This window comes from Dromaius novaehollandiae, chromosome 5 (genome assembly GCF_036370855.1).
Source record: "Dromaius novaehollandiae isolate bDroNov1 chromosome 5, bDroNov1.hap1, whole genome shotgun sequence".
Taxonomy (NCBI): domain Eukaryota; kingdom Metazoa; phylum Chordata; class Aves; order Casuariiformes; family Dromaiidae; genus Dromaius; species Dromaius novaehollandiae.
The window spans coordinates 52,259,257-52,272,149 of NC_088102.1; the positions used below are offsets into that span (position 1 = coordinate 52,259,257).

General features: G+C 40.8%; 1 protein-coding gene across 1 annotated transcript; it reads right to left on the reverse strand.

Moving 5' to 3' along the window:
• Window positions 1-4,019: 4,019 nt before the first annotated feature.
• Window positions 4,020-5,386, reverse strand: FADD (Fas associated via death domain). Its single transcript, XM_026094544.2, has 2 exons — window positions 4,804-5,386; window positions 4,020-4,379 (listed from the first exon to the last, which is right to left on the reverse strand). The coding sequence occupies exons 1-2, from the start codon at window positions 5,342-5,344 to the stop codon at window positions 4,093-4,095; spliced, it is 828 nt and encodes a 275-aa protein (XP_025950329.1). The 5' UTR covers window positions 5,345-5,386; the 3' UTR covers window positions 4,020-4,092.
• Between the last annotated feature and the right edge of the window lie 7,507 nt (window positions 5,387-12,893).

The following is a 12,893-nucleotide window of genomic DNA, read 5'->3' on the forward strand; positions in this document are numbered from 1 at the left end:
TTGCAATAAAAACATTGGCATAGGAAAGAATATTAAATCAAAGAGGGAAAGCAGCTTGGAAAAATTCTTTTCCACGATGGAGCACATTTTAAGGACAGACATGATCCATGGAGGGAATAGGAAGAACAGCACAAGACATATTTTGATAATTATAAGAGAAAAAAAAGACAATCATTAGGAAAATTTAAATTCAAAAATACTCAGCCAAAAAGTCTGAATTAAGGACAAGCCGAATGTTAGAGAGAGCTCAAAGATACAACATGCATTACTAAGCTTTTTGTGTTAGACAATTAAATGAAGCAATCAGATTTCATAAAGTAGCCAGTTACTTTAGAACTGAAACAAAGGCCAGAGAAAATACAGCTTCCTGTGTTTGGGGAATAGAGAAAAAGGAAGACAAACACTGTATTTGAAATATTCCTGACAACCAGTTTGTGTAACAGGAACTTTAAATTACAGTCTACATGACAAATACAAAACTTCTTTTAACTTAGTCATGAAAATAATGGAACTTTTTTTTTTAATTTAATATGTAATATTTAACTGACATCCTCAAGTAGCATAGAAAATGGTAAGGATGTATCAAAAGGAGGTACCCCACCATCTCCCTGCAAATGAATATGATAAAAAGAAACCTGTAAAATGAGAATTCTCCTGAGATAACACTTACTGCTCTTAACACATTTGGTGTTTTTGTCTCAAGACCATAAGGAAAGAAGACTTTCAAGAGACCTAGAAGAAAAGGTTTTAGTAACCCCTCATAGGCTACTTGGCTCTTGCAGAGTATCATAAAGAGAGTTTGAGAAAATGGGTAAAGTCACTTATCTTACATATCCGAAGTGCTAGGTACACACTAACACTTCAGTGCTGGTATATACTTCACAGTAACACTGAAGACAGTACCAATTTAACTTCTGAACACGTTCACATCTCTAAAAGCCTGATCAGGTTTAGAATGAGCTATATTTTTAATTAATCATAAAACAAATACAGCACCCTTACCACAACATGGCTAGTAGAGAAAAATAAGGAAAAGATTTCTAAGGCAGTTATTCATAGCAGGCCTATGAATAGGCCTATGAATGAGGCCAACTCAATTTTAGGCTCGTAAGGGCTGGGAGAGTCCTTTTTTCCTCTTACACTTCCATGAATGACAGCATTCAAATGCTACTCCAGCTAGGAAAACTATAGTCTTTGTAGCACTTACAAAAAATTCAATGAGGAATTTTTGGGGGGGAGGATACTCTGAGAAGTACCTTGGTAAGGTAAGGCCTGTTTAGCACTGCTCCTTGCTTTAAAAGTATGCTTAGCATTTATTTTTTTCTAATTAGAGAACCCATCATAGACAGCAATCATATCAGTATAATGAACATTTCCATTTTATTTTTTTTAAATATTTTTATGAAATATTATATATAAAAATCTATATAATATTATATATATGCACAAAACTATCCAATAGAAATCTTTAATTCTAAAAATATGCACACCTGAGACTAAAATATTTAATTTGAAAATAAGGTTGTTACTGATCACAACACATTTCCTTATGAGTTACACCCTCTGCCCCACCCCTTCTCACAGTAAAAGGGTTTTGTTCCATTTGTTCCATTTGATTTTGTTCTCACATGATCAACTTTTTAATCGCTAATAAAACCAGTTTTAATTGGTCCTGAGGTACCGAACACAACGATGCATTCTAGCTCATTGCTTTCATATGCAATAGAACTTCCACTATGTACAAATTCTAAAAGAGTTTTATATCTTCTGAAGCAGAAGATTTCTTGTAACTGATGAGCACTTGGCTACAACTAACTATTCCTACTGATTCTTAAAATATTTTGGCTATATGCAGTAGATGACATACTACTTTTTATATTCCAGATATATGGATCTTTTTTGAACAAGACAACTTGTAACAAGTAGATAAGAACAACATATGTTACTGGACAGATCATGGCACATTCAACTTGGAAGTGTTGCAGGACTGTTTTACCACAAACACAACTCATTTTACTAACATCACCTCTCCTCCACTCTCCTTACAAATATCATTTAGGGACATAAAGCAAAAAGTCTGAAATGAACAAGTTCTTTCATTCTGCAGCGTTTAAAGAAAATATTCATTAAACAAAATCCTCCAAAACTTTTGAACTAGTCATTCAGCTGAAGCACAGCTTTTTATCCGGTATTGGAAGTTTGGAATTTGTTTATCTACCCCCAGATTGATAAGATATTGACAAAGTGAAACATTCTACTTTGGAGCAAGTACTTAGAAAACTGTACATGCCCCAAAAGCAGACAAGTGGAAGCTTCCGTATTGTCCATTACTCCTCTTCTTAGTTACAATCACCGATAGTTGGTAAATAATGATCATAAAAATATTTGTATCAAGCATTTATAGGTCAGCTTTTGAAGAAAAATCCAAATAAAAAAGAAATTAAGTTCACATTACATCATTTTCCAGTAACCACAACCAAGCATTCAAGTATCATCTTCTAAACTAGAAGTGCCAATTGAAATAAAAACTTGAAAATCTTGAGTTTCACAACGTTTCTACAGAATACTAGTGTATACAGAGTACTAGTGTATTACATGCTAACACCAGGCCTCCAGCACCGTGAAATGAGAACTTGAAAGGAGCTAAAAGTCACACAGGTACAGTAGCAAAAAGAAGCCTCTCCTCTTCAGGTATGAGTTTATATTGCTGCAAACATCCTTCTAACCACAAACAATCCCACTTATTCAAGCAATTAAGATTTCAGAGGCCTTTTCCCACTAGCATAGGTGATGGTCTCCATCCTAGGAGGCCTCTGCATCCTAGCATGTCTGGAACTGTGTGCAGTTTTCCCAGGCCTAGCTTAGCTGTGAAGGTCAATTCTGAACTCCGTCCCAAATTAAAGCTAAAAACTGAATCAGGTCTTGTTCATAAATCCTCCTTTATCTATGAACTGCTTATAACCACTTTCAAGAGATATAAAGGAAGAGGAATGAAAGGAAGTGCTGTTGAATCTGGAGTCACCTTTGAAGAGAATCAGTTGTGGCAAAAGAGGTGATTTTCGCAGCACATCACTACACAGAGGAGTCTATACTGCTTATTTGCATTCAGTAAACTTTCACACCCTACCCCTGAAAAGAAACGAGCTTGTTTTCCAGCTTTTTGTTAGCACATATATCTTTGTTACCAAGAGCACAGATAACAGTACCTTTCTTACGAAGTGACCTGCAGATTCCAGCAGACATGGGAAGACTCTGGTATGGGTTATGCAAGGATTTCCCTGGAAGAAATCTTAAAACATTCAAGGTAGTGAAAAGAGGCTGCTGTAAACATCTGTGATATACATATGATTTCTTTGTTTCAGAACATTCCCTTTAGGGTGATGAAGGCACTTGATAGAGACTGTTGATTTCAGCTAGTTCTATTCTCAAACCAGGCATGCTCTCCTCTGAGAAACAGCCACCACAGTATGTACTAGCCCTCTTGCACTGCAGCTTTAGGGCCTGGGGTCACAATCTGTTTAGTGTCCTTTTGTGGAGGGCAAAGGCATTCAGCAGTTCACAGAAGACAGAAGCTTATGCTGCGCAGAACAAACAAGCCCCTACAACCCCAGTACACAGGTAAGAGCTCTATCTCCATCCCCCTTTCACACTACAGTTACTAATATGCCACCAAAAAAGTGTAAGTAAAAATAAGGAATCCAATGCAATTTGGAATCATCAGAAATGATCCCATGCATGTAGATCCAGCGAACACATCTGAAAAGTGCTAGCAGCAAAGCAAATCCTACATTCAAGGGTAGGTAGAACAAAAGTGTAAAGATTTCTATAAAATAGAGCTCGGGCACTCTAAAAAGTTAAGTTCTCTTAAAATGCCTACAATCAAAGCACCAAACTATTAAGCATTACCTAAAAGTTCTTTTTTTTTAATGTTAGTCTTCTGAAAACAAATTAACCTGTTAACCTTAAGGCTCATAAATTAATGGTAGAATAGGTAATAGAACCAATGATGTTGATTGTGGTTCAGAAGAATAGAAGGCACTTCTGTTTTATTCATTCATATCCATGTGACATGAAAATGTTTTCATACTGATTTCACTTGTTTTCAGTGTTCATTTGCAAGAGTTTCTGTTCGACTCTGTCTGCCACCAGATTCATACTACAATCCCGAAGACCTTTTATTAAGTCAGCCACCTTCGCATCTTTTCCCTTCCACTTCTGCCATTCTTGAAGTGACTGAATCAATTGTTCATACAAGTTAAATGGATGGGCTGTCACAATTCTCTCTATTTTCACTTCAGGAAAGGCAAGACTTCGCATCAGCATTTTCCAGTCTCTCCCAACGTTTTCACATATGACTTCAATAGCTGCTTTCTGCAAACCTAAAAAAGCAGAACAAACCACTTACACCAAATGAATGACGGATTTACAGACATCAGAAATACCAGATTTTGTTTGCGTTTAGCATTCTGCTACGATCCTAAGTCACATACCAAAGATCACATCATGCCTGAGAAGCTGCTGGATGTATTAAGAACAGTACATTAGCAAGCACACCAAGGATTTCCAAGCGACCACTAGGTATAAAAGGGAAGACATTTCCCTCCTGGAAAGCTGTTTGCAGCAGGTGCTGCCCTCGGGGTACATTTCCAAGGTGTGACATAGTCCTTCGCGGGAACGAGCAGGGAAGCACCGCCAGCGCGGTCACCAGGGCAGGCCCCTGAGGGGAGCCGTGCCCCGCGCACACGCAGGGCAGGGGGCGGGTATAGCTTTGATTATTTTTGGAGGGGGGGGAGATCCACCTACGTTTTTCATTCGCGTCTGGCAGCTCGGCAGCGTTGACTTCCCCTCCCTCCACGAACTGCTGCAGCCGCACCATCAGGTCCTCCCGCTTGATGGTCCTCAGCATGGTCTCCAGAAAGCCGACGTTGTCGCTGGCGATGGCCCGCTGCTCGAGGAGCAGGCTGAAGAGCTCCCGGCCGCTCCGCACGGACTCCAGCTTCCTCTTGCCGATTTTGTCCTGGCACAGGAACTTCAGGTCGGAGAGCTCGCTTTCGGACAGGCTCGAGGAAAACGAGTGCAGCAGCGTCAGAAACGGATCCATGGCGGTGGCGGCGGCGACCGGCCACGACGCACCACCCGCGGGCAGGCCGGGCGGCCTGCAGATCTCCCTCGCCCCCGGAGAAGGAGCTCCCTCCTGCTCCGACGAGCCGCCTCCCCGGGCGGCCGGCAGCGACGGAGTCCCGGCCGGGTCGGGTCGGGAGGTGCCGCCCCGGCCCGGCCCAGTCCCCTCACGCCACCGCCGCCCCGCCGCGATGGCGGAACGCGGCGCCGGCCCGGAAGTCATGTGACGGCGCGGCAGCGCCCGCTCTCCTCCTCCCCTCCCCCAGGCGACGGGCCGTTAGGCGGCCGTTGGGCGGGGCGGGGCGGGCCGTTGAGGGACGCCGCGTGCGCAGGCTGGAGCAGGGCGGTGTGCGGAGAGGCGGCAGGGCGCGCTGGGGGAGCGGCCCCCTCCTCTCAGTGTTCCTGTGCCCCGAAGCGCCTCCGCCGGCCTTTCCCCACTGCAACGGCGGAGTTGGGGGGCGAAGCCTCGTTGTTCCGAGGAGGGACTCCCACCTCCCTGATGCTTTACACGGCTTAACAGAATAATAATCTGTGCCACCTTTGTCCGTTTAAGCAGGCCCTGTCCAAAGCGACCCCTGAGGCCCACTGGGGTGTTTTGGGGGCCAAAGAGGGCTGGCGGCAGCCCTGCCACACTGTTGGGCACGGGGTTCCCTGTGCGGCAGCGTAGAAATGCCAGTCACGGTGCAATTTAAAAGTATTTAGGAACGCAGGGTATTTGGAAGGTCACAAAGATTAACCCGCTGGTTTTGTTACACTGAATACAAAATGCATGCCTGGAGCCAACCTTGATGAGGCAGGCCTGTTCTTGCTGCAGGAGCTGCTGCAGGAGGGAGGCAGGTGCCTCCGTCTCTGCTTGGGCTGAGTCAAAATTCTAGTGGTGTGTCTGTGACTAAGCTGGGGGGTCTCTATGTCCCCCATTTCATACAGAATTATCAGCTTTCTGGTGAGGTTTGTCATTTACTAAGATTTTACCTAGCACCTAAATCCACAAGGGTTACTTTTTTTTTGGCAAAGGGGAAAAAGGAGACAAATACAATGCTGAAAGGACTTGACGAAAAGCGAGAAATACAGTGTCAGAGCCCGACTCTCAAAAGAGCTGTTGTTGCTCCCCTGATGTCCCCTGTGGCTGCCCAGCAAAGCCACACTGCCCTCCCTGCACTGCCTCCGCTGCCTCCAGAGACTTAAGCCTTTCCCTAGAAACATGGGACCTATGACATGGCATTCGTGGCTCACAATGATTAATCTTGATGTGAAATAACTCCCGACCTTTAAAAAAGAAGAGATGGGGCAAACTTGAAGTCCCTGTATTTTAAGGCCAATTTTTACACAAGGTGAAAGGGTATGAACGTTTCTTAAATGTGAAAGTTCAAGTTCATCCCATTGTTTTGTAGATCTCTAAAATTCAGAACAGCCATACTGGTTTGCTTCACAAGATGTATAGGTAGTTCAGGGGTTTCCTTGTTCCTTCAGTGAACACCAGCATGTTGATACCCCACGCTACCCCCATTACTAAATTCTTTCCAGTATATCCTTTAATTTATTATTGCTGCAACACAAATAGAACTATGGTCCTTGCCATAAAGAGATTACAGTCTCAGATACACAAACTTAACAGTTATCATTTTCCACATTTCCTCCTTCTCCAGTCTCACATTCCAGCTTGAAGAACAACTCCTACTCCCAAAACATTTATAAAACTCCCACAAGCACAAGCCCTCCTTAGATAGAATTGCCAGATTTTCAGCATCCTGTTTCACTGTGTTACACAGAGCCAGTCTTGTGCATGATCAAGAAAGCCAGCATCTGGGGCTAGCTACACACCAATCTGTACATCCAGAACAGTGGCCACAACTGTATGAGAAAATGTGCATTTCATACTAAATACAAGATTTGTTTCCCATATAGTCCTCCCAGGTTATATGAGCATTGGACAACCTTATCTCTTCCAAAGAAGCATTCCCTTAAAATCGTTTCCTCTACTATAGCATTAGCAATGCTTTCTTTGATTTCAACCAACTAATCCTAAAATTGATGATGTGCAATGGGGCTTCTATCAGCCTCTTCTTCTTTTCCTCACACAGGAAAGATAACAAGTCATCTAATCATGCAGATCAAAAGACACCTAAAGTGCATGTTACTCCTAGTCTTTCAGAGGAAATATTAAACCTGTTTAAATGAGAGATTCTGTGGACTCCCTAAAGGCAGCACTTTGGAGGGAATTAACCTACTGCAGAATCACATGGAGAAGTTGTGAAAGTAGAGAGAGAGAGGAACTGGCACTGAGCATCTGAGCTGGGATGAGATGCACCTGGGTTAAGGGATGAAAGTATTTTCTTTCCATAGTCCTGAAGATACTTTAATCAGAAGAGAGGAAGAACATTGGTAAACAGGGATAGTATGATGCTAAAGAGAAATGTATTTGCTATGTGTGGATAAATTAGGAATGCACATATAAGCCATAGTAACAATATAGGAAGTATAAAATCCAGTTAATGAACATCTCATTTTAATTTTGCAAAGAGAGATGAGTCTACAAAACAATGTGTGCATAGTGCACAGCTTGTGCCTGGTGATGTCAGAGGGCCAAATTCAGAGACAAGTCTACATGAAGGAAGTCTAAATCAGCATAGTTCTTACCTTTATTCTGGCTCCCTTGACATGCAATTGAAACCAATATAAACTTAGGCTTTAACGGGTTTTTATGAATTTAGTGGCCAAATTCAGCACTGATGTATGAGGAGGTGTGATAGCAATTCCATACATCAGTGTAATTCTAAGAGAGTCTAAATTAGTAACAAATAAGGAACTAAAAGATAAAAATTACCATTTAAATAAGATCGAAATCATCATTTAAATGCTTTTCAACTGGCATAGTGATTTAGTAATCCCTTTTATTATGTCTATGTCTGACGTATTAACTCTACTTTGACGCATTCACAGATCAAAATATTGAAGCAACTTGCTTTCCTCCAGTTATTTCCTCTGAAGGCAGTTCACAGGGGTTTAGTGAAGGAAGTGTTTGCCAGGGTCAACAGATCATAACTGCTGCACATCAGAATAAAATTTAATAGGAATGATTTATTAGACCAGCTCAGATTTCAGTGGAAATTTCCCAGAAATTAAGTGCTAAGAATGATCCTGTTACTAACCAAATAATTTATAGGTTTCTTGAGGCAAGACGATTCCATCCAAAATACAGCAGAGGGAGCTCAAAGCTTTGGAGTGTTCGGGACTGGGCTTTTTGACTTCATGATCTCCACTGGAGGAGTAGGGCAAAGAGAGCAAACTGATTCATTTCTGCCGTGACTTCAGTAAGGTGTCGGTCACCAGGACACACAGGCAACAAACACGTATTTAGAAAATGTAGCAACAGAGCAGCAAAGCATGTGGCTGTCTTTCTCAGGGTCTATGTGCAGTTACATTGTGTGAATAAGTATGGGATAGCTGAAAGGTTGCTTGGGAGGGTTCATGACTTATTAAACAGCTGCTTTAAGAAGCAGTATATTAATCTATATGCCTTGAATAATAATAAAGTTTTAATAAAATCAGTGTTGCTGTACAGAACCACAGGTGATTGAGGTCTGTTTGCATCGAAACTTATTATTTTCCAGCCAAGGCAACTTAGATTTCTGGATGTCTCTTCTTAAAATAAAGTTATATTCTGATCTGCTATGGAGTGAAAATGTGTGATGGTTTCTCTGGAGCTGTAATCCATCTGATGTAATCTAATTTGCTAATAGTGCTCATTAGCAAGTATATGAGTTGCTAAATCCAGCTTTGATGACTAAGTTTTCTCTGTTACTGTCAGCTTACTCTTGATATGACAAATAGCTTTCTGTAAATATTAATAGCTCATCTTCTCTATTCAGCCAGTCCCTCTCCTCTAACATGGGATGTGCTTGTAGTGGAGTGTTGACACACTAGAACTGGTTTTTAAACTAGCTATTTCAGGTGCTGATTGCAGTGTTACCACTTCAGCACACTGATCAGCCTGCTCAAAGTCAGAGATAGTAATGAAGATATTCAAGTATGTAATGAAGAAAAGTGTCTCTCTTCTTTCTGATGCCCATGGTGAGGGATATGCACAAATAACAGTTTCCAATGTCAATGCAGGTGTTTTTTCTTTGCTTTTGTTTTGGGCTACACACATCCTGCTTGTGCTTACTTTGCTTACCTTTGATAGATTTAAAGCTTAAGTCACTGCAATTAGTTCTGTTCTGTTGTATGAGGGTAATGCCCTGCTTCCAGGTTTCTAAGACGTTTCTGTAGGAATTCCTGGCTGGTTTTACAGAGCAGAGAGAGGTGAAAGTCTGAGTGGATCATGACTATGTCTTTACAGACTTATAAAGGCCTATCACTGATGTCCTAGCCACTTTAAATATTGTGCAGGATGAAGAGACAGTCAACAAGCATCCTGAGAGGTAGAAACTGGAATCAAGTCAGGGGAAGCATACTCTTTCTCTGCTCAAGTAGAAGTGCTCCGTGGCACTTCTTGTGACTCCACAGCTAGGCTGATTCTCAAGAGAGAGGTAAAATTGTCACAGCAGTATTTGTCTTTTTTTTTTTTAGCAAGTGGAAGGAAGAAAGGGAAGAATGAAATTCCAGGCATTCCTTCATGATAAGATAAATTGATATGCTGGTGAACACCTTGCATGTGGATTGCATACTGCTTCCAAAAGACCTGCAGCTAGAGAGGGATAAGAAGTGAGCAGTCTTGCCTCTTTGACCAGGTAACGAGAAAACATGACTGGGTGTAGTTTCTAGTTGCCTGAGTCCTTAGAAGCTGGAGTTTGTAGGTGGTATAGTCTCTTTGAAGGAAGTACCTTTGATAAGCTACTTTTCTAACTTATCAGGCAATTAAGTAACAAATAACCCCAGGGAGAAGTTAAAACTCTCATCAGTGACAGTTCTGAAGAACAGGTTAGACAGACCTCTTGGCATAGACTAGATACACTTAATCTCGTCTCAGAACAGGGCTGGGAAACTGTTTATCTCTTGAGGTCTGGTCAACCATACGCTTATTTTATTATAAGTTCCATTCTGTCTCAAGAAGTTCAGAAGCACCTCAGTTTTTCTTTGTCGTTTTCAAGAGAAGAGGAATATTAAAAAACTGCAGCCCCTCCCCAGTAGTTTAATTGGGCAGCAATGGGTTTTGTTTGTTCATTTTTTTAATCCCGTGGTGAATAAGCTGAGTTCCATAAAATTTATTCATATACTTTTTCAATACCTCTTCAATTGTTTGCAAAATCATAGAATGTATATTTCTGGCAAATAAAATATAGTTTCTGCGTTTTTTTATTATGAATGAACTGATCTGTCCATGTTTCTTTTGTTAGATATTACCTCTTCCTGTTGCTACAATGACTAAGGTAGAAAAAAGTGCTCTACAGTAAAAAAGCTGTTTGTGAAGTGACTTAAGATCCTAGGAGAAAAGAGTCCATAACAAAAGGGACTTTAAGAAATGTCAAATTATTGTGGGTTGAAAGAGAGCAAATTAGAAGTGGACTGTGGGAAAAGCAAATAAGTATTCAAAAGAAAGTGAACTGCAGCATGAATAGGTTGTATACAGATAAAGGATCTGGCCAAGTAACAACAACAACAAGCAATAAGTTGTTAACAGATGCTTGAACTTCATATTGAAACAGAAGAAGTGTTGGTATAATTCTGTTGAAATAATTCTGTTGTGTTATTGTTGGCAGGAGAAGTTAGTTTAACTTTAGGGGAAGGGTAAATTGTAGACTTTTGTTTATTTTGTCCAGCTAAAAACCTCTGACTTGACTTTTTACCTATTTTTGTAGTGAATTTTCATCATACCATGTAAGCATTAGGCCATCCAGACAAACATTTCACATGTCAATAAAACTATATGTATATAGTAGACTAGCACATCTCATTCCTTTCAACTGTATTTGTTACTTCAGCTATATAACATCAATTTTGCACTTGGAAAAGCGGAAGAACAGAAAAAGCATGGGTTGTTTATACAGGAATGTTATTGTGAAATAAGTCAGGGAGTGAACAGAAAAAGCTCCCCAAATAGTGGCGAATTATCATTTGATCTCTTTCTGGGCACTTTCTATTCTATTCCGTTGCTGCTGGAACTAGATGAAACTAACCTGAACAATGACATTTGGTGTCCAACCGCTGCGAGTTACCTGAGAGTAGCTATGTGAAGTAGCTACTCTGGGCAATTTCCTCACAAAGATAAACCTACAGCAGAATATGATACAGTGACAGCAAAGGTTGTGTTATTCTATGCCAAGGCACGTCCTCATGCATGTCTTCTACAGTGCCATGAAGAGATATTAGTGTGGGTCTGAAGGCAAAACATCTCAATTAGTGTGGTGGGGAGCCACTGTATCTAAGTAACTTGTGAGTCCAACACTTGGTCAGACCCATAGACTCACATACATATACTGGAGACTGTGCTCCATCGCACAGCAAAGGTGTGCTCTGTGACTGACTGAGAATGAAGCAAAAGAAATTAGGGTACAATCTGGAAGTTGCTGTTCATCTAGGGTTACAACCCAGCAGTTTTGACTGCTGGACTCCAAAGCCAATGTTAATTAATTCCTGCAGAGTGCATGTATTTGTTCTCTGTTTTCTTGAGCTATTGTATTTCCAGTTCCCAAGCCCAATAAAAATAAGAAAAGGTAAATACTTACCACATAAGGTTTATTTTCATGGATAGTAGAGGATGTTATTTGTCTCCTTCTTTTCATCGGAAAATACAACATTCTGAGCAGCTATGAAAAAGGTTAGCGTATCTTACAATTAATTATTTTGTATTAAACAGATCGATTTCACACTCAGTTTGCACCACTGGGAAATACTTCTTATAAAAGCATGCAAATAGCCCCATACCCTTGAACTTCATCTTCTGCAATCCTGCCCCAACTCTCACTGAGTATAACAGTACTCAGCTGGCTGCTACATTGCATGGACACTTGAAAATGTAGTGGGAGGAATTTTTGTCTGTGACTATTCCTTCTCTTATCTCTTTTGAATTATCAGACTCTCCTTTGCGTCTGGTCGTTGCTATTCTGCAGTTTTACTGCAGAAATTGTAAAAATAAAATGTTTCCCAAACAGGTTTCTGCATCCATCTTGCAGAATAGCCCATTCATAAATCAGAAAACATTTTGGCTTCCAGATATCTCCCAGAGTTATTAAGATTTCTCTTTAAAAAAAATAAAAGAATGAGCCTGGCCACACTTGCTTAATTTTTGAGTTAAACTCAGGTGTAGTGAGCTCACTATGTTGACTGCAGATAGCAACAGACCAAGAGCGGGTTGTATTTCTTAAAACCAAGTGTTAATTCAGACGTGTGATTATTTATCAGCAGTAGAACTACCAATGAACTGCTTATCAGAGGAAAGATGAGTAGATTTTTCTTTTTCCCTTCAAGAATGTGCCACTACAGTATTTCCCATCTGAGTCATTATCTCACTTTCACTGAAACTGGAAGGTGTAATTTTTTTTCAAATCTGATTAGAGAGGGAGTGTCCTGCCTGCTCAAACACAGTACAATTATTATCTGAATAAGTCATTTCCTTTTAAAACGTGAATTGTTTTAGGCAACCGTTAAGTGACACAGGATATGGCTAGGTTAGTTACTCACGGGAATTTAAAAATAAATAAGCCAATCTGCTTTCATCCTGCCCCTCTCTTGATCCTTGGTGGGCAGAGGAAAGTATTATTTTCTGCTCTCTAAACAGTTTAATTTGAGCTAGTCCCCAGTGCTTTATTCAGACCCAGATCAGATTAGTCTTA

Coding starts and splice junctions, on each gene's coding strand:
- FADD (XM_026094544.2), bottom strand. CDS start 5,344: ATGACTTCCGGGCCGGCGCCGCGTTCCGCCATCGCGGCGGGGCGGCGG. Junction 4,380..4,803: donor GCCAGACGCGAATGAAAAAC/GTAGGTGGATCT, acceptor CTGCTTTTTTAG/GTTTGCAGAAAGCAGCTATT.